This window comes from Micromonas pusilla, assembly GCF_000151265.4.
Source record: "Micromonas pusilla CCMP1545 genomic scaffold MICPUCscaffold_4, whole genome shotgun sequence".
In the NCBI taxonomy this organism is placed as follows: domain Eukaryota; kingdom Viridiplantae; phylum Chlorophyta; class Mamiellophyceae; order Mamiellales; family Mamiellaceae; genus Micromonas; species Micromonas pusilla.
In genome coordinates, this window is record NW_003315885.1 from 109,605 (window position 1) to 127,293 (window position 17,689).

The 17,689-nt window shown below is 67.7% G+C and overlaps 9 protein-coding genes across 9 annotated transcripts; 6 read left to right on the plus strand and 3 right to left on the minus strand.

Annotated features, from left to right (window-relative positions):
* Positions 1 to 106: 106 nt before the first annotated feature.
* MICPUCDRAFT_56931 (uncharacterized protein) lies at positions 107 to 1,189 on the minus strand (the record flags this gene model as incomplete). Its single annotated transcript, XM_003057923.1, has 1 exon — positions 107 to 1,189. The coding sequence occupies one exon, from the start codon at positions 1,187 to 1,189 to the stop codon at positions 107 to 109; it is 1,083 nt and encodes a 360-aa protein (XP_003057969.1).
* An 83-nt stretch (positions 1,190 to 1,272) lies between these two features.
* MICPUCDRAFT_46927 (uncharacterized protein) lies at positions 1,273 to 2,581 on the plus strand (the record flags this gene model as incomplete). Its single annotated transcript, XM_003057545.1, has 3 exons — positions 1,273 to 2,047; positions 2,218 to 2,254; positions 2,427 to 2,581. 3 exons carry the CDS (start codon positions 1,273 to 1,275, stop codon positions 2,575 to 2,577), a joined length of 963 nt encoding a protein of 320 aa, XP_003057591.1. The 3' UTR covers positions 2,578 to 2,581.
* A 212-nt stretch (positions 2,582 to 2,793) lies between these two features.
* On the plus strand, positions 2,794 to 3,660 carry MICPUCDRAFT_56933 (uncharacterized protein; the record flags this gene model as incomplete). Its single annotated transcript, XM_003057546.1, has 1 exon — positions 2,794 to 3,660. One exon carries the CDS (start codon positions 2,794 to 2,796, stop codon positions 3,658 to 3,660), a length of 867 nt encoding a protein of 288 aa, XP_003057592.1.
* Positions 3,661 to 4,701: 1,041 nt separating this feature from the next.
* MICPUCDRAFT_16149 (uncharacterized protein) lies at positions 4,702 to 6,433 on the plus strand (the record flags this gene model as incomplete). Its single annotated transcript, XM_003057547.1, has 2 exons — positions 4,702 to 5,673; positions 5,903 to 6,433. Coding segments are annotated over 2 exons (1,503 nt in total), but the record flags the coding sequence as incomplete, so codon positions are not given.
* A 138-nt stretch (positions 6,434 to 6,571) lies between these two features.
* On the minus strand, positions 6,572 to 7,577 carry MICPUCDRAFT_26131 (uncharacterized protein). The gene is made up of 2 exons (XM_003057924.1): positions 7,460 to 7,577; positions 6,572 to 7,071 (listed from the first exon to the last, which is right to left on the minus strand). The coding sequence occupies exons 1-2, from the start codon at positions 7,469 to 7,471 to the stop codon at positions 6,640 to 6,642; spliced, it is 444 nt and encodes a 147-aa protein (XP_003057970.1). The 5' UTR covers positions 7,472 to 7,577; the 3' UTR covers positions 6,572 to 6,639.
* Positions 7,578 to 7,733: 156 nt separating this feature from the next.
* MICPUCDRAFT_56936 (uncharacterized protein) lies at positions 7,734 to 9,501 on the plus strand. The gene is made up of 4 exons (XM_003057548.1): positions 7,734 to 7,898; positions 8,112 to 8,303; positions 8,780 to 8,896; positions 9,262 to 9,501. The coding sequence occupies exons 1-4, from the start codon at positions 7,746 to 7,748 to the stop codon at positions 9,421 to 9,423; spliced, it is 624 nt and encodes a 207-aa protein (XP_003057594.1). The 5' UTR covers positions 7,734 to 7,745; the 3' UTR covers positions 9,424 to 9,501.
* A 174-nt stretch (positions 9,502 to 9,675) lies between these two features.
* Positions 9,676 to 11,290, plus strand: MICPUCDRAFT_49536 (uncharacterized protein). Its single transcript, XM_003057549.1, has 3 exons — positions 9,676 to 9,800; positions 10,153 to 10,718; positions 10,847 to 11,290. The coding sequence occupies exons 1-3, from the start codon at positions 9,704 to 9,706 to the stop codon at positions 11,081 to 11,083; spliced, it is 900 nt and encodes a 299-aa protein (XP_003057595.1). The 5' UTR covers positions 9,676 to 9,703; the 3' UTR covers positions 11,084 to 11,290.
* A 160-nt stretch (positions 11,291 to 11,450) lies between these two features.
* MICPUCDRAFT_56938 (uncharacterized protein) lies at positions 11,451 to 12,376 on the plus strand (the record flags this gene model as incomplete). Its single annotated transcript, XM_003057550.1, has 2 exons — positions 11,451 to 11,568; positions 11,914 to 12,376. The coding sequence occupies 2 exons, from the start codon at positions 11,451 to 11,453 to the stop codon at positions 12,102 to 12,104; spliced, it is 309 nt and encodes a 102-aa protein (XP_003057596.1). The 3' UTR covers positions 12,105 to 12,376.
* Positions 12,377 to 12,406: 30 nt separating this feature from the next.
* Positions 12,407 to 15,467, minus strand: MICPUCDRAFT_67084 (uncharacterized protein; the record flags this gene model as incomplete). Its single annotated transcript, XM_003057925.1, has 1 exon — positions 12,407 to 15,467. A coding segment is annotated over one exon (3,061 nt), but the record flags the coding sequence as incomplete, so codon positions are not given.
* Between the last annotated feature and the right edge of the window lie 2,222 nt (positions 15,468 to 17,689).

Here is a 17,689-nt window from a genome sequence, read left to right on the forward strand (position 1 = left end):
AAGCGAATGTCGGGGTGGAGTTCATAGGCGTCAGATGGAGTTGAAAGGCAACGCGGGCGGGGATTGAAAGCGAGGTTTGGGCGGAGAGACACGACGGCAAAAGTCCTTAAGGAACGGCGTTCACCACGCCGACGCGGTCGTATGGGGACCAGTGTATAGAACGCACCTGCATCTTCGCCGCCGCCCACGTCGCGACGCTCGCGTGCTTCGCGCGCGTCGCCGGCGCGCGCGCGGTCGCGTCCTCGATCGCGCGCCACGCCTCCGCGAGCTCGACGCGGTCGGTCGCCGTTTGCGCTCTAGTGCGCGTCGTCGACGCCGACGCGTCGCTCGCGACGACGGCGAGCGCCCACGCGACGTCCGTCGCCTGCTTCGCGTTCAAGCCGTCGGACAGCTTCCGCGTCGCGCGCACGAGCGCGCGCCACGTGTCCGCCACCGTGGCTGGAGTCGTGGCGGACGTTGATCCGGACCCAGACCCGGATCTCCCCCGCGACAGCGCGTCCACCCGTCGCGCTCTGTGCAGCTTGGCGATGCCGTGCATCGCCGCGGCGACGCTCGCGCGCGCGCTCCAATCGAGAGCGCCGTCGTCGTCCTCGCGCGCCGCGATGGCTTCCGCGGCGGCGACGCATCGCGTCAGCGCGCTCGCGAACCCGGGGTGGCGCTCCAGCGCGATCCGCGAGGACGGCGTCGCGGCGGCGGCGGTCGCGTCCTGGGCGGAGTGCTCGAGCGCGCGGACCGCGCGGGAGAGGACGCGCAGCGCGTCCGCGCGGCGCGCGTCCTCGGTGTTCAGCGCGGCCAGGATCTCGTCCGCGCCGCGCGAATCGCGCCGCAGCAGCGCGGTCTCCACGCGCCGACTCGCCGCGTCGCTCGACGCCGCATCGCGCGCGGCGTCGCGACGCGACGCGCGCGCTCCTCCTCCTCCTCCTCCTCCGCGCGGCGCGCCGTCGCGCGTCCTCTCCCACGTCTCGTAGCGCGCGGCGACGATTGGGCCCCACGTCGAGAACGGCGCGCGCGACGACGACGGCGACGGCGACGCGGGAGGCGCGGACGCGAGCGGCGCGACGCGCCGCGGCGTCGACGACGACGCGCAGGACAGCGCGCGTCGCCGCGTCACGCGCAGGATCGCACGCATCACCGCCCCATGCGCGCTCGCGTGTGAGATGTCGGAGGTCGCTCGTCGAGAAAGATTCATTCAGTCGCAGTCGTTGCTCGTCACAACGAGATTTTCGTCGTCGTCGCCGCCACAACGACGCGAGCGCGAGCGCCCTCGGCGACATGCCCCCGTCCCTCGCGAGCGCTCCCGCGCTCGCGGCGGCGACGGCTTCCTCGTCCTCCTCCTTCTCCGCGTCGCGCGCGTCGCGCTCTCGGACGCCCGCGTCGACGTCGTCGCCGTCGATCCTTCGACATCTCGCCAGCCGCCGCCGCGAAGACGGCGAAGCGTCGTCGCGTCGTCGTCGCGCTCGCGGCGCGCCTCCCACCGTGCCTCGCGCGCTCGAGAACCCGTTCGCGCCCCCCGACCTCAGCGGCGACCTCCTCGCGCGCATCGCGGAGTTCGCGCTCAGCACGAACCTGCGCGCGTTCGACGACGTCACCGCGGTCGTGGACGCGAGCGTCCTCGGCATGCTCGGCGGACGCGTCGACGGCGTGATCATCACGGGCGCGAGGTGGGCGTCCAGGAAGAACCTCACGTGCGCCACCGCGCGGTTCGAGGTGGGCGCCGCGGCGATCGACCCGATCGCGCTCGTGACCGAGCGCGTCGTGAAGCTCCGCGAGCCCGCGCGAGGGACCGCGAAACTCGTGTTCACGACGGCGGATTTCGGCAACTTTTTGTCGCACCCGCTCACAGTCGCCGCGCAACGGTCGCACGCGTGGCCGTCGACGCGAGCGCCCGGCGGGTTCGAGCTCGTCGGCGAGCGCGTCGCGCTGGAGGACGGCGCGGTCGTCTTCGAGGGGAGGGCGGTCGAGGGGGGCGGCGGGCGAGAGGGAGGAGGCGGGTACCGGATCGCGATGCGTCCGAAGCGCGCCGGCGACGGCGGCGTGGTCGTAGAGTGTCGCGACGGCGACGACGACGGGTCACGAGCGCGTCACCCCGACCTCGACGCCGCGGTCGAGGCGTTCTTCGAGACGCTGATGATCGACCTGTGCGGCGCGCAGCTGAGGTTTCGCCAGCTCGCGATCGACGAGCGCGTCGCGGAGGTGCGGCTGGAGTTGGCGTTGACCGTCGTCGCGTTTCCGCCGCCCAACGCGAGCTTCTAAGGCGCGTTCTATACACTGGTCCCCATACGACCGCGTTGGCGTGGTGAACGCCGATCCTTAAGGACTTTGCCCGTCGCATCTCTCCGCCCACCCCTCGCTTTCAATACCCGCCCTCGGCGCCTTTCAACTCCAACTGACGCCTTTCAACTCCACCCCGACTTTCGCTTGTATAGAACGGCCCTCGTACGACGTCCCCGTGGTGGGCGGGCACGACGTCTGACGTTTCGATCGATCGACGGCTCGCGTCGGAGTCGCGGTCTCGTCGGCGTGCGTGCGGCGCGCGTACTGTACAGTAGTCGCGATGTAATATTTATTCTTTCGTAGCGCGAGGACGACGTCTCGCGTCTCGCGGCTTTCGCGTCTTGGCGCGCGTCGCAAGCTGTACACGTGTACCCCCGCCGGCGCGGCGTTTTCCCGAGGAACACGAGAAGCAGCCGTCCTCACCGGTGCTGTTTCGCATTCTGATCCATCCGGGACGCTCGTCAGATCGCGCGCGCTCGGCACGAGACCGCCGTTCGCGGCGCGACGTTTGCCGGCGCGATGCTTCGACGCGCGGCGGCGCGCGCGTCGAGCTGGACTCGCGCGTCCGCGCGGCGCGGGTTCGCGTCCAAGTCCGACGGGCCCGGCGACGCGTCGCCGTCGTCGGTCGCGCGATCGTCTTCTTCGAATGCTCCGCCGGCGCCCGCGTCGTCTTCGTCGTCGTCGTCGTCGTCCAACGCCGCCGCGCGCGCGGCGGCGGCGGCGCCGGAGGCGTCGCCCGAGGAGCTCATCCGCGCTGGAAAGCCCCTGAACCTCTCCCAGAGCGCGGAGCTCCTGTTCGACGACGCGACGCCGCGCGCGCGCGGGGGTCGACGCGCCGACGGCACGTTCACGCTGGATTGGCACCTGTGGCACGCGTTCCTCGCGGCGCTCCCGGCCGCGGCCGCGCTCGCGTACGCGCAGCACGTGAAGACGACGGACGGGTGGAAGAAACACGAGGAGAAGCTGCGGGGCGCCGGCGGCGACGCGGGGGGCGCGCTTCGAGCCCTCGCGGGAGGCGGCGGCGGCGGCGGCGAGGGCGGCGGCGACGCGTCGTCGTTGTCGTCGTCGTCGTCGTCGTCGAACGACGACGACCTGCGGCGAACGGTCGCGTCGCTTCAGCGCCAGGTTCAGGAGCTCGCGTCTAGGATCGCCGGCGACGGCGACGCGGGGGTCGCCGCGGAGGGGGAGATGACCGCGCGCGCGGCGGCGACGGCGGCGGCGGCGGCAGCGGCGACGTCGGCGGCGGCGGGAGGGCGGGCCGCGACGTCGTCGACGTCTTCCGCCGCGGGCGAGGACGGCGCGACGGGCGAGGGGAATAGAAGGCATTTAGTAGGCATATCGCGCGAGTGGTGGCGGCGACGGCGGCGGCGCGGCGGCGAGGAGTAGCGTGGCGCGACCGCGGCGGCGACCGATAGATTCTCTCACTGATGAACCTACCAGTACGAAATCGGACGTCATCGATCTCCAGATCAGTGCCGCCTCTCGCTTGGCGCCTCGATGATTTCCGTGACGTCGTTCGTCGCGCGCGCGGACGTCGCGCGCACAACACTCCTCGCGCGGGCACCGCCGTCGCGCAGGGAAGAAGACATCGAGCGCGACCTCGTGAGCGTCCCCGCGTCGTCGTCGCCGCGCGCGCGCTCGCACCCCCCCTTCCGCGTCGGTCGAGCGGAGACGCAGACGTCGCACACATTCTCCGGATAGGGCGCGCGGCAACCTTGAGGCGTCGTCTCGCGGATTAGACGCCGCGGGCGACGACGCGTCATGGCGACGTCGAGCGCGTTCGTCGCGATGCTGACGATGCCCGCGCCCGCGGCGGCGCGCAGACGCTCGGTCGCGGGCGATATCGCGCGCGACGGCGACGGCGCGCGGTCGAGCGCGTTGGGCGGCGCGAGGATCGTGCGTCGCGTCGGCGCCGAGCGTGTCGGGCGTCGTCGTCCGCTCGAGCGGCGTCGTCGTCCCTCCGCGACCGCGACCGCGACCGCGACCGCGGCGTGCGGCGGCGGCGCGACGCCCTCCCCGCGCGTCTCCGCGCCGCCGCGGACGCCGACGCCGACGCTCTCGCGCGCGGCGGCGCGCGACGTCCGCGCGCACGCGTGGCTCGGCGACTGGCTCAAGGAGAACCTCGGCGACGGCGACGACGCCAAGGGAGCCAAGGGTGCTGCTGGAGGATCGAAGAAGACCCGCGGCGGCGGCGCGAAGAAGGGACTCGACCCGGAGCTGTTCAAAGACTCCGCGCCATCCAGGGGGAAGCGAACGACGGGCGGCGCGAAGTCGTCCGGGAAGCCGCGCGCGCCGGGGCGGCGCGATAGGCCGCCCGCGGACCGCCCCCCCGACAGGCTGTCCCCCGAGGAGCTTCGACCGGATTTCGGGCTCCGACGCGATCTCTACGACCTCTACGACGTGAAATCGCTCGACGACGAGGAGCCCATCGGCGCGGGGTCGTACGGCATCGTCCGCAAGGTCACCCGCCGAAGCGACGGGAAGAAGTTCGCGCTGAAGACGATTCGCAAGGCGCCGTGGCGGCAGCCGCCGACGTCGCGAACCTCGGTGCAGTACTACCACAGCAAGCTTCGAAACGAGCTCGAGGTGATGCGAAAGATCGGATCGTCGCTCTCCATCGTGTACCTGTACGACTCGTTCGAGGACGGCGACGCGGTGCATCTGCTCATGGACCTGTGCACGGGCGGGGAGTTGCTGGGAAGGATGCGCGCGGGGATCAACTACAGCGAGCGCGACGCCGCGGAGCTCGTGCGGTCCGTCGTTCGCACCGCGGCGCAGTGCCACTCGCGGGGCATCATCTTCCGCGACATCAAGCCCGACAACTTTTTGTTCGACAACGAGGCGCTGGACTCGCCGCTGAAAGCGACGGACTTTGGGCTCGCGGGGCTCATCACCCCCGGCGAGAAGCTCACGCGCAGGTGCGGGACGCCGTCGTACATGGCCCCCGAGGTTATCAACCGAAACTACGGCGAAGAGGCGGACGTGTGGTCGTGCGGCGTCGTCGCGTATCAACTGCTCACCGGCCGGCTGCCGTTCGTGGACAAGGTCAACCAGCGCCCGAACGCGAAAGAGGTGTTTCGCGCCATACTAGAGGATCAAATCGACTTTGTCGCCGACCCGTGGCCGCGGCTCAGCCCGGAGTGTGTGGACCTCGTGCGGAAGATGCTCGACCGCGACCCGGAGACGCGCATCACCGCGCGCGCCGCGTTGCTGCACCCGTGGTTGCTCGCGCCGACGTCCGAGGAAGCGCTGAGCGGCGCGACGCAGCCGATCGGTGGGCAGGTGGTCGCGCGCCTGCAGCGGTTCAGCACGTACGGCTTGCTCAAGCGAAGCGTGCTGAGGCTTCTGGGGGATCAGCTGCGGAAGGACGACCCGAACGCGGGGCCCGGCGTCGAGGGCGTCATCGACGGCGTGCTCGCGGAGGAGAGGAATCTCACTAAGGCGCGTTCTATACACTGGTCCCCATACGACCCCGTCGGCGTGGTGAACGCCGATCCTTAAGGACTTTGCCCGGCGTCTCTCTGCGCCCATCCCTCGCTTTCAATACCCGCCCTCGACGCCTTTCAACTCCATCTGACGCCTTTGAACTCCACCCCGACATTCGCTCGTATGGAACGACCCTAAGGAGTTCTTGGAGCTGTTTCAGCTTCTCGACACGAGCGGCGACGACCTCGTGGAGCCGGACGAGCTCCAGGCGGGTTTGATGCGCGTCGGGTACGACATCACGCAGGACGAGTGCGAGCAGCTGCTCGACTCGTTGGACACGACGAACGACGGGTGCATCGACGTCGACGAATTTTTAGCCGCGCTCGTGGACTGGGAGGCGCTGGAGAGGTCGTCGGAGGCGTATCCGTCGTGGGTGAAGGAGGCGTTTAACATGCTGGACAAGGACGGGAACGGAACGATAGACGCCGGTGAGGTCGCGGAGCTGGTGTTCATGAACGAGGACGACGGGAAGCTGACGTCCGAGGCGAAGAAAGTCATCGCGGCGTGCATCTCCGAGGCGGACACGGACGGCGACGGACTCATCGACCTCGACGAGTTCATCACGCTGCTTCAGATGGACCCCACGGACCGCCTGGACGCGTACGAGCTGAGGCTGTCGAAGAGAGGAGGCAGCGTCGATTTGAGCGCGGACGAGACCGTGCTCGTGGACTAGTAGACGGGTTGTTTTGTATCGGGCGACGCTTCCGAGTTGAAGAAGAGAAAAGACGCGCGCGCAAAGTTTTTCTTCGTTTAGTCGGCGACTCGATCCCCGCCGTCGTTACAAAAACCAATCGCGACTGACCATCTCCGACCGATCCACCGTACCCCCCGTGACGCGCCCGCCCGCGCGCGCGTCCCAATCACTCCAAACGCACTCGCTCACGCCACGAGCACGCACGCGCCGCCGACCTCCTTGATCTTCTTCTCCGCGAGCTTGCTAATGTACCGCGCCTTCACGACGACGGGCTGCTTCGGGAGCTGGCCCTTCCCGAGAAGCTTGAAGATGCCGTGGTCGGTGAGGTCGATGACGGGCGCCTTGCCCGCGGCCGCGGCGCACTCGAGCCTCTTCTCCTCGCCGACGAGCGTCCAGAGCTTGTCGAGGTTGATGATCGGGCAGTGGTAGTGGTTCTTGAGCTTGTGGAAGTGACGCATGCCAACCTTTCCGAAGTAGCCCGGGTGGTACTTGTCCATCATGATCCTGTGGTGGTGCTGGCCACCCGCGTTACCGCGACCGGAGGGGTGCTTGCGGTGCTTGCCGATGCGGCCGTGCCCCGCCGAGACGTGCCCGCGCTTCTTGCGGTTCTTATGAGCCTGCATCGCGAGGGGAGAGAGAGGCGCGGAGCGGAGGTGAGTCGTTCGTTTTTCTCGCGCGGACGAGAGAAACCCTAAAATCGCGCGAGCGGACGCGGCGCGCGCGCGTCGCCGACGCGGCGACGCGAGCGTCGTCGCGGCGCGCGGACGCCGAGGACCGGGCGCCGAGGACGCGCGCGTCGCGGGGGGTTCGCGCGCGACGGCGAATGATGCGCGTCGTCGTCGTCGCCGTCGTCGCGGAGTCGACGTCCGCGTCTGCGGCACGCGGCGAGATCGACATCCCCTCTCGCGCGGCGTTCGCCGGAAACGGCGAGACGACGCGACGCGACGCGCGCGAAGTCGCACGCGGCGACGGGAAACGCGAGAAGGGCGCTGGAGGGGTACGCACGTGCGTCGGCATCTTGGTCGACCTGCTCTGGTGCGACAGAAAGAGGGCGTCGAGTCGCGGACGCGACGGGTGAAGAGGATGCGCGAAAAACTCGAGGTTTTTATCCACGATCAAGAATCGATCGGAGATTTTCCGATGAAAAAAATTTAACGGGTGTTTTTCATCGCAAGATCCGATCAAAGCGACGCTCCCGTGAAAAACCGATAGTGCGAGCCGCGAACGCGAACGCGGCATCGAAACGAAATCGTTCACTCGCGCTTCGTCATTCGTCCGTCGCGCCGGCGCGATGGCGATGCTCCGCGCGGTCCTCGACGGCTGCAGCACGACCGGCCGGTCGATGCTCCCCGCCCTCGGCGCCTCGCTCTCGCCGTGGTCGATCTTCGTCCAATCGCGCGGCGCGAAGTCCGCGGGACGCACCGTCGAGATTTGCCTCCTCCAGGTGCGCTTCGTCGTTCGAGCCGTCGTCCCTCGAACGATCGATCGATCGATCGATCGCCGGCGCCGCGCTCGCGCGGTCCTCCTCCGCGGTCGTTCCCGACGGCGATTCCTCCGCCGTCGCGCCCGTCCGCGCCGCGCCGCCGCCGCCGTCCTCGACGCCCCTCCCCGCGCGCGCGTCCGCGTCCGTTCTAAACCTAAACCCGTCGATCGACAGGACGTCGAAGGCCTCGGACGCGACGGCGAGGTCGTGTCCGTGAAACCCGGCCGCGCGAGGAACCACCTCGTGCCGTACAAGTTCGCCGCGTACTCGAGCCCGGAGCGTCTCGCGGAGGCGGCGAAGAAGCGCGAGAGCTGGGACGTGCGCGAGACGGTCGACGACGCCGCCGGCGTCGATCCCGCGGTTAAGGTGCCTCCATTCCGTCTCTTCGCGATCCCCCCCTCCCGGTCCCGCCCCGCCCGCGCCCGAGAGCGAGACGACGCGCGGCTTGTCACGACGCGGTGATGAGTGACTTTACGTTTTTCGGACTAGAGTTTCTGAAGGCATAACCCGCTGTTTACAGACGTTGTTCCCTTGGCTGTCTGAGCGTTTGGTCGCCGCGCGTCGTCGCGTTTTTTTTTTTCGTTTTTTTTTCTTCGGCTCTTCGGCTCTTCGGCCGGTCCTATCCGCGGGCGTCGTACACGGTGACGAACGATTTCGCAATTTATTTTACGTTCTGAATTGCCTCACGAAAGGCGTGTGGTCAACGCGCTAAATCTTGGCTGTGGAACTGAGTGTACGACGCTCGACCGGGGAGGACGTCCGCCGCGGCGCGAGACGACGCGACCGACGCTGACCCCTTCCTCTTCTTCTTCCTCTTCTTCTTCGCTTCGCTCCTCTCGCAGGAAGCGGAGACGTGCATAAAGATCCTGACGAACTCGACGCTCGTCGTGAAGAGGATAGTGGACAAGACCACGAACCAGCCGAGGGTGCCGGTCACCGCGGAACTCATCGTCAAGGAGGTGCGTCGCGTCGCGGCGCGGCTTCTTCGCTCTTTTTATTTTTTATTTTTTTCGTCGCTCGCTCGTCCGTCCGTCCGTCCGTCCGTCCGTCCGTCCGTCCGTCGGCGACGTCGTCGCGTCCTTTGCAAATGATGAAATATTGTCACCTGATAGCATGCGCCTCCTTCTGAATTGAGGGATTTATGTCTACAACCGTGAGGACACACTTTATCCTAATTCTCTACTGATGCAAAGGACGAGGACAAACGCCCGGCGCCCGCGAAGTCCTCGTTCGGTCCGGTCCGGTCTGGTCCTCCCTCCCTCCCTCGTCGGCTGAACTGAACGCCCGATCGACCCCTCCGTCCACATCATTCGCACTCTCGCAGGTGTTGCGGCAGCGCAAGCTCGAGATCGACCCGCGGTCGGTGCTTCTGAAGGCGCCGATTAAGACGTACGGGACGCACCGGGTGCCGCTGTCGTTCGCGCCGCCGCACGAGGACGTCAAGCCGCTCACGCTGAGCGTCGTCAAGCGGTTCCACAAGGGGTGAGTGAGGACGAGGGCGACGATGAAGACGCGATGAAGGGGCGGAGTCGGTGGGGTGGGGGTAGGAGCCGGGCGGGGGGGCGGGGGACGAGGGTCCGGATAGGAGTAGAAGCGCGTGTTTCTCATCAGACTGAATACGCGTACAGTCCTTGAGTACATTTTTTCGTAGTACGCGCGCGCGCAGGAGAAATATTTTTCGTGAGGAACCCGCGAGAAAAGCCGCGAGCTCATCCGCCGGCCGTCCCTCTTTCAGCCGCGCCGGCCGTGCCCAACACGCACGCACCATGGGCAAGCGCAAAACCAAGCGCCGTTCCAACTCCGCCCTTGGCGTGACCTCTTACTTCAAGAGGTTCCAGGTCAAGTTCGCGCGACGCAGAGCCGGTGCGTGCGATGCCCCGGTCATTTCCACGGCGAAACCCTAAGCGGACGCCGCGCGCGGTCGCGCGTCTTCCGCGCGTCGACGCCGCGGTCGACGGCCGAGCGCTCGCGCCGCGCGCGCGATCCGTCGTCGTCCGCGTCGCCCGCGCCGTCCGCCGCGCGGTCGATCGATTCGACCCCGCGCGCGCGACGCGCTGCCGTCGTCGTTCGCCCGCGCGTCCGTCCATCGCGCGGTCGCGCTGGTTTTTTTTTTTTCCCCGCGCGAATGGAAAGACGACGCGGCCGTCGCCGCCTCCCGCGCCCCCCCCCGCTGACGCGACCAACCCCCGCGCCCCCCGCCGCGCTCGATTCACAGGCAAGACGGACTACTACGCGCGCAAGCGCCTGACGTGCCAGGACCAGAACAAGTACAACTCGCCGAAGTACCGACTCAGCGTCAGGTTCACCAACCGCGACGTGATCTGCCAAGTCATCTACGCGACGCTCGCGGGCGACGTCACCGTCTGCGCGGCGTACTCCCACGAGCTCCCGAAGTACGGCATGAAGGCTGGTCTCACGAACTACGCGGCGGCGTACGCGACCGGTCTGCTCTGCGCGCGGAGGCTTCTGACGAAGTACGACCTCGCGGAGACGTACGAGGGCAACGAGGAGAACCTCGGCGAGGATTACAACGTCGAAGCCGTCGACGGCGAGCGGAGGCCGTTCAAGTGCTTCCTCGACACCGGTCTCGTGCGAACGAGCACGGGCGCGAGGGTGTTCGCCGCGCTCAAGGGCGCCGTCGACGGCGGCTTAGACATTCCGCACAACGACAAGCGCTACGCGGGGTACGATCTCCAGGACAAGTCTCTGGATACCGACACCCTCGAGCGGTACATCAAGGGCGGCGTCGTCGCGGAGTACGCGGAAGAGATGCAGGAGGAGGTTCGTCGTCCGTAACGTCTTCCCGTTGGGCGTTTTCTTTTCTTTTCTTTTCTCTTCCTTCTCCCGTCGCGTTCGCGTTCGATCTCGCGCTGACGCGATCCCCTCCCCCCGCCGCCGCGATCTCTCAGGAGCCCGAAAAGTTCGAGGCGCACTTTTCCAAGTACCTCGCCGAGGACTTCGACCCGACGGAGCTCGAGGATAACATGGACGCGGTGCTCGAGGCGATCCGCGAGAACCCGGTCCACGAGAAGAAGGCGCGCAGCAAGCCCGCGGACGCGAAGTCGTGGAAGCCGAAGAAGCTGACGTACGATGAGCGCAAGGCGGCGCTCAAGAAGAAGCTCGAGGCCATCGTCGCGAGCGCGTGAGCGGGCGCGGGCGGAGGCGGAGGGTAATAAAAACTTTCTTCCGAAACGCGTCGTCCCCGCCGCCGCGCCGGCGGAAGCGGTCGCGGTCGCGATCGCGCGCGTCGCGTCGCGCGCGCGGGGGGGCGCTCTGTGGTGGGTGATGGTCCGCGCGGCGTTCGTTTTAAGCTTGTAAGAAGAGACCGCGCCGTCGTTTGGACGCGTTAAAACCTGGAGTCTCGAGCCGCGCCCTCTCTGTGCGTGCACTGATACAGGGTAACCGCCAGCTGTACTGCACGTGTACGTTCGCGCTCGTTCGACTGTGTGTTCGTTTTCGTCGTCGACGCGACGCTCGCGCGCGCCAGAACGAGACCCCGCGTCGTCGCGCACGATGGCGGCGCGTTCGGCTATGGGCTTCGCGGCCGGCGCTCTGCGCCAGGCCGCGGGCGCGGGCGCGCGCGTCGCCGCGCCCGTCCCTCGCGTCGCGTTCCAGCAGGCTCGATCGATGGGTGCGCGCGAGATTTAACCCCTCTCCGCTCCGCGAACGCTCCCCCCCACCTCCCCTCGCGCGCGCGCGCGTCGCGACCGCGCCGCCCGCGCGCTTCGACGTCGTCGTCGACGTCGCCTCCCTCGTGAGGTGCCGTCGCGCGCGTTCGGCTCGTCCCCGCCGCGTCGCCGCGCGCGCGGTCGGTCGATCGATCGATACGATCGTTCGCCCGCGCCCTCTCGCGCGCCCCTTCGCGCGCGCCTAGGGTTTATTTTCATTCCCCCGCTCGCCTTCGCGCCCCGCGTCCTCCCGTCGCTGACGCCTCGTGCCCCTCTTCCCCTCCCTCACCCCCGCGCACGCGTCGCAGGCGGAGGCGGCCCCGGGGTGACGCACGGCGGGCTGACCGTTCACGAGCCGGGGATGGGGTACAAAGCCGTCGCGCACGGCATGGGCGGGCTGTGCTGGTTCTGGATCTTTTACCGGTTCTACAAGGACGGGGACACGCTGATCTACGGCCACGCCCCGCACTTCGAGCACGACGACGACGAGCATCACTGATGGTTTACGTCGTAGAAGTCGCGCGTTTCTGTCGAGAAGAGAGGGAAACGTTCGGCGAACGGCGTCGTCGTCGCCGCGAAGAGAGCGAAGTGAACGTGTAGTTTCAGACATCTTTTATGTACAAAAGAGAAAGTGCAACGAGGGAAGCTCGTGAACTCCCCGTTCGACGTCGTCGCGCTCGCGGAGCCGGAGGCTCGCGGCGCGACGATCGGTCATCGTCGGCGCCTACCGTCCAAACGTGGAAAAGGCGCTCGGTGGCGCCGGCGTCGTCGCGGCGGCGGCCGCGGCGGCCGCGGCGTCCGTCGCGGACCCCGTCTGCACGTCGACCTCCGGCTTGGTCGTCGGGACCTCCGGCTCGGTCGTCGGGACCTCCGGCTCGGTCGTCGGGACCTCCGGCTCGGTCGTCGGGACCTCCGGCTCGGTCGCCGGGACCTCCGGCTCGGTCGTCGGGACCTCCGGCTCGGTCGTCGGGACCTCAGGCTCGGTAGTCGGGACCTCCGGCTCGGTCGTCTGGACCTCCGGCTCGGTCGTCGGGACCTCCGGCTGGACCTCCGGCTCGGTCGTCGGGACCTCCGGCTGGACCTCCGGCTCGGTCGTCGGGACCTCCGGCTGGACCTCCGGCTCGGTCGTCGGGACCTCCGGCTCGGTCGTCTGGACCTCCGGCTCGGTCGTCGGGACCTCCGGCTGGACCTCCGGCTCGGTCGTCGGGACCTCCGGCTCGGTCGTCTGGACCTCCGGCTCGGTCGTCGGGACCTCCGGCTGGACCTCCGGCTCGGTCGTCGGGACCTCCGGCTGGACCTCCGGCTCGGTCGTCGGGGCCTCCGGCTCGGTAGTCGGGACCTCCGGCTCGGTCGTCTGGACCTCCGGCTCGGTCGTCGGGACCTCCGGCTGGACCTCCGGCTCGGTCGTCGGGACCTCCGGCTGGACCTCCGGCTCGGTCGTCGGGACCTCCGGCTCGGTAGTCGGGACCTCCGGCTCGGTCGTCTGGACCTCCGGCTCGGTAGTGGAGCCCGGTATGGAGTCCATCGTCGGCAAGGGGTGCAGGGACTCCGGGCACTGGCATTCCGGTTTTTCCTTTGCCATCTCCGGGGGGTACGTCGAGCACCAATCGGGTACATTGCAGTCCCCCGTGGAGCCCGGCATGGAGTCCACCGTGGAGCCCGGCATGGAATCAATCGTGGAGCCCGGCATGGAGTCAATCGTGGAGCCCGGCATGGAGTCCATCGTGGAGCCCGGCATGGAGTCCATCGAATCCGCGGGGTGCGGGCACGGCATCGTTTCAGATTTCGAGCCGTCGGGCAGGATGTGGTAGCAGTCGTCGTCGGGAGTGCCGGCGGCATGCAGCACTTCGGTGACCGATCCAGCGTTCTCCGGGTCGGGGATCTCCGCGCGCCTGTCCGGCGTTCGCGGCTCGTCGCCGCCGCTCGAGGAGTTCGAGCTCATCGTGTCGTTCATCGAGTCCATCGTGGATCCCGGCATGGAGTCCATCATAGAGCCCTCCGGCATGGAGGGCATCGTGGAGCCGTCTTCGTGGTGATGGGCACAAACGGTCGAGAGGAAACCGCGTAAGTCCATCGTCTTGCGTTCTTCTTCGTCGACTTCTTCCTCGAAGATTTTCTGCAAGGTTTTGCCCGCTTCGATCGCGTTCTTGACGTCTTCGGGGACGCCGCAGTCCGTGATGAATCCGTCAGGATCCGTGACGCCGTGGTCCGAGAGGACCGCCTTGAATTCATCGGGGAATTCCGAGGGATCGTGAATCAAGTTCTCGTCGTCGTTGTCGTCGTCGTCGTCGTTCATGGTGTCCATCGTGTCGTCGTGGTGATCGTCGTCGTGGTGATCGTCGTCGTCGTCTTCGTCGTCGTCGTTCATGGAGTCCATCGTGTCGTCGTGGTGTTCGTCGTCGTCGACTTCGTCGTCGTCGTCGTCGTCGTCGTCGTTCATGGAGTCCATCGTGGAGCCCGGCATCGAGTCCATCGAATCCGCGGGGTGCGGGCACGGCATCGTTTCAGATTTCGAGCCGTCGGGCAGGATGTGGTAGCAGTCGTCGTCGGGAGTGCCGGCGGCATGCAGCACTTCGATGACCGATCCGGCGTTCTCCGGGTCGGGGATCTCCGCGCGCCTGTCCGGCCTTGCCTCCGGTTCGGGAGCAGGGTGCTCGACCTCCGGCTCGGGAGCAGGGTTCTCGACCTCCGTTTCGTTAGCGGGATGCTCGACCTCCGGTTCGGGAGCGGGGTGCTCGACCTCCGGCTCGGGAGCACTTTGCTCGGCGGCGACTGCGGCGGCCTTAGCCGCCGCCGCTGCCATCTGCTTCTGTCTGTAGATGTACTTCTTCGCCACGCTGAGTCGCTTCGCTTTCATCTTCAGCGGCGCGGCGTCCTTCACGAGGTCTCTGACTTCTTTGCGACCGGCCTGCGCCGCCGCTTTAGCTTCTTTGAACTCCTTCCGCGCGGCTTTGGCCTTCTTCATCGCCTCCTTCATCGCCTTGAACGCGGCCATCTTCTCGGGAGAAGGGGGCGCGGACTTGAGAGGCTCGAACGCCGCGCGCTTGGCGACCGCGTCCTCGGCCGCCTTCTTGGCGGCTAGACCTTTCGTCCTCGCCGCCTTGAAGAGCGCCTTGTTTTTCACCATGGCAGCCTTGACCTTTTCCCTCGCCGCCGTGAAGTCCGCGCGCGCGGTCGGGTTCTCGGCGACGAACGCCTCCGCCTCCTCGACGGACGCGAACGGCGGCGCGGTCGCGCTCTGACCGAGCAGTCCCCATCCGCGGTGAGGCGCGCGCGACGCGCTCGACGACGTCGAGGTCGAGATCGCGACGGAGGGTTGATCGCGCGATCCGAGGCCCAGCCGCGCGGAGACCGCGGGCGAGCGCGCGGCGAGGAGGATCGTCGCGACGATCGTCGCGATCGCGACGAGCGCGAGGGAGACGACGCGCGGCGAGCCGCGGCGCTTCGTCCCCGACAGGAGCGGCGAGTGCTCGTCCCTCAGCGCGGGCCCCATGATCGTCGTCGAGGGCGCGCCCGAGATGGTGTTACGCGCGCGACGGGGCGTGCGCTCGATCGTTGTTTTCTTTCTTCCCTCGCCGCGGGGTTCTCGCTCGACGCGCGGGTTCTCGCGTTCGAAGCGGTCGCGCGGGAGTCGGCGGTTTTGCGGTCGCGCGGGCGTGCGTTCGGTTCGCGGCGGTCGCGGGAACGAACGCGCGCTGCCTGCGCACTGCCCGCGTCGCGCCTCAGACGATTCTTGTAACCCCAGGTCGAACGAGTCTATCTTGGAAAAATCTTGCTTCAAAACAATGTCCAGGTTATGGGGTACCAACGTCAACGTTAAGATTTTGATCGGCTCTTGCGATGAAAAATACCCTTTCAGCATTTTTGATCGGAAATCCCACCCGACGGGAATCAGAGCAATGTCCACGACTTCAAAAATCGGGCCAGTTGGTGACTCCGTTCGTCGTGTCTTCGTTCAGTTCGCGCGCGCGGCGACTTAGGGGCCGACCGGCGTCGAGCGCGGTTCGCGACGATGGTGAAACGCGCGTATCGATTGCAGGCGCGTCGGTCGCGCACTCCCTCCCTCCACCCTCCGTCTCCCGTCCCCCTCGCGCGGAGCGGCGCGAGGCGCCGCGCGGAGAGAGATCTCCGTGGCATCTCGGCACCCGCGCGTCCGTCGTCGACGTTGACCCGCGTCCTTCCCTCCCTCCCTCGCCGACGCTGACGCCGAGCTCGTCCCCCCCCCGCCCCGCGCGTCGTCGCCTCGCCTCGCGCAGGAGTTCCCCGCGCACGCGAGCGCGGTGAACTGCCTGAAGATCGGGCGGAAGTCCAGCGGCGTCATGGTCACCGGCGGCGAGGACAAGCGCGTGAACTTGTACGCCATCGGCAAGCCGACCGCGATCTTGTCGCTGACGGGGCATCAGAGCGCGGTCGAGTGCGTGACGTTCGATAACGCGGAGGAGGTGGTCGTCGCGGGTGCCGCGGGCGGGACGCTGAAGCTGTGGGATCTCGAGGAGGCGAAGGTGGTGCGCACGCTGACGGGGCATCGAAGCAACTGCGTCTCGGTGGACTTTCACCCGTTCGGCGAGTTTTTCGCCTCGGGCTCGTTGGACACCAACCTGAAGATCTGGGACATTCGAAGGAAAGGATGCATTCACACGTACAAAGGCCACGATCGCGGCGTCGGGACGTGCAAGTTCTCCCCGGACGGGAAGTGGGTCCTGAGCGGCGGGCAAGACGGCAGGGTGAAGATCTGGGACCTCACCGCGGGGAAGCTTCTGAAGGAGGTGCGTTCTATACACTGGTTCCCATACGACCGCGTTGGCGTGGTGAACGCCGATCCTTAAGGACTTTTCCCGGCGCGTCTCTCCGCCCATCCCTCGCTTTCAATACCCGCCCTCGGCGCCTTTCAACTCCGCTTCTGACGCCTTTGAACTCCACCCCGACTTCGCTTCGTATGGAACGACCCGGAGTTTCCGAGACACGACGGAGACGTCGCCGTCGCGGAGTTTCACCCGAACGAACTCCTCGTCGCGACGGCGAGCGCGGATCGCACGGTTCGATTTTGGGACCTCGAGACGTTCGAGTGCGTCGACGAGTGCGTGGAAGCGACGGGCGTGCGAGCCGGGTGCTTCACCCCGGACGGCGACGCGTTCTTATCCGGCACGAGCGAGTGCGTCCGCCCTCCCGTTCTATACACTGGTCCCCATACGACCCCGTTCGCGTGGTGAACGCCGATCCTTAAGGACTTTGCCCGGCGGCGTTCCCTTCGCGTCCGCGCGCGTCCTTCTCTCTTCGCCCCGCGAACGCTTTCCTCTCGACGCCCGCCCGCCGTGTCTCACCGACCGCGACTCCCCCCGCCCGAACCGATCGAATCGACAGGTACATGAAAGTGTGGAAGTGGGAACCCGCGCGGTGCTGCGACGCGGTGGACGTGTCGTGGACGCGACTCGCGGACGTCAGGTGCGTTCTATACACTGGTCCCCATACGACCGCGTCGGCGTGGTGAACGCCGATCCTTAAGGACTTTTCCCGTCGCTTCTCTCCGCTCAACCCTCGCTTTCAATCCCCGACCTCGATGCCTTTCAACTCCATCTGACGCCTTTCAACTCCACCCCGACATCGCTTTGTATGGAACGACCGTCAGCGTGCACGAGGGAAAGCTACTCGGCGCGAGCGTCTCGAACTCGTTCGTCGGCGTGTGGGTCGTGGACCTGTCGCGCGTAGAGCCGTTCCACAGCGGCAAGGAGCGGGGACCCGGCGGGGGCGGGACGCGCGAGGGAAGCCGCGTGGTGGGCGACGACGGCGTGGGCGACGCCGTCGAGAAGGCGGCGGCGGCGGCGGCGGCGAGGACGAGGGCGACGGAGAAGGCGTCGTCGTCCGCGGCGGCGGCCACGCCCGCGGCCGTCGAGAACGCCGACGCGAGCGCGGCCCAGAGGAGCGCGGGCGGCGGCGGCGGCGCGCCGTTCGACGCGAGTGAGATCGCGCGCGGGGACGAGCGCGCGTTCCCGCGAGTCCGAGACCGCGCGCCGATGGCGATGAACGTCGAGTTCGCCGCCGCGCACGGCATCGGGTCGGATCCGCTCGACAAGCCGCCGGGGTCGT

Bases quoted from the DNA above. Each gene is read 5' to 3' on its own strand.
- MICPUCDRAFT_49536 (XM_003057549.1), top strand. From the start codon at position 9,704: ATGGGCAAGCGCAAAACCAAGCGCCGTTCCAACTCCGCCCTTGGCGTG. The intron at 9,801-10,152 runs GTGCGTGCGATG...CTCGATTCACAG, and splicing joins GTTCGCGCGACGCAGAGCCG to GCAAGACGGACTACTACGCG. The intron at 10,719-10,846 runs GTTCGTCGTCCG...GCGATCTCTCAG, and splicing joins CGGAAGAGATGCAGGAGGAG to GAGCCCGAAAAGTTCGAGGC.
- MICPUCDRAFT_56936 (XM_003057548.1), top strand. From the start codon at position 7,746: ATGGCGATGCTCCGCGCGGTCCTCGACGGCTGCAGCACGACCGGCCGG. The intron at 7,899-8,111 runs GTGCGCTTCGTC...GTCGATCGACAG, and splicing joins TCGAGATTTGCCTCCTCCAG to GACGTCGAAGGCCTCGGACG. The intron at 8,304-8,779 runs GTGCCTCCATTC...CTCCTCTCGCAG, and splicing joins GCGTCGATCCCGCGGTTAAG to GAAGCGGAGACGTGCATAAA.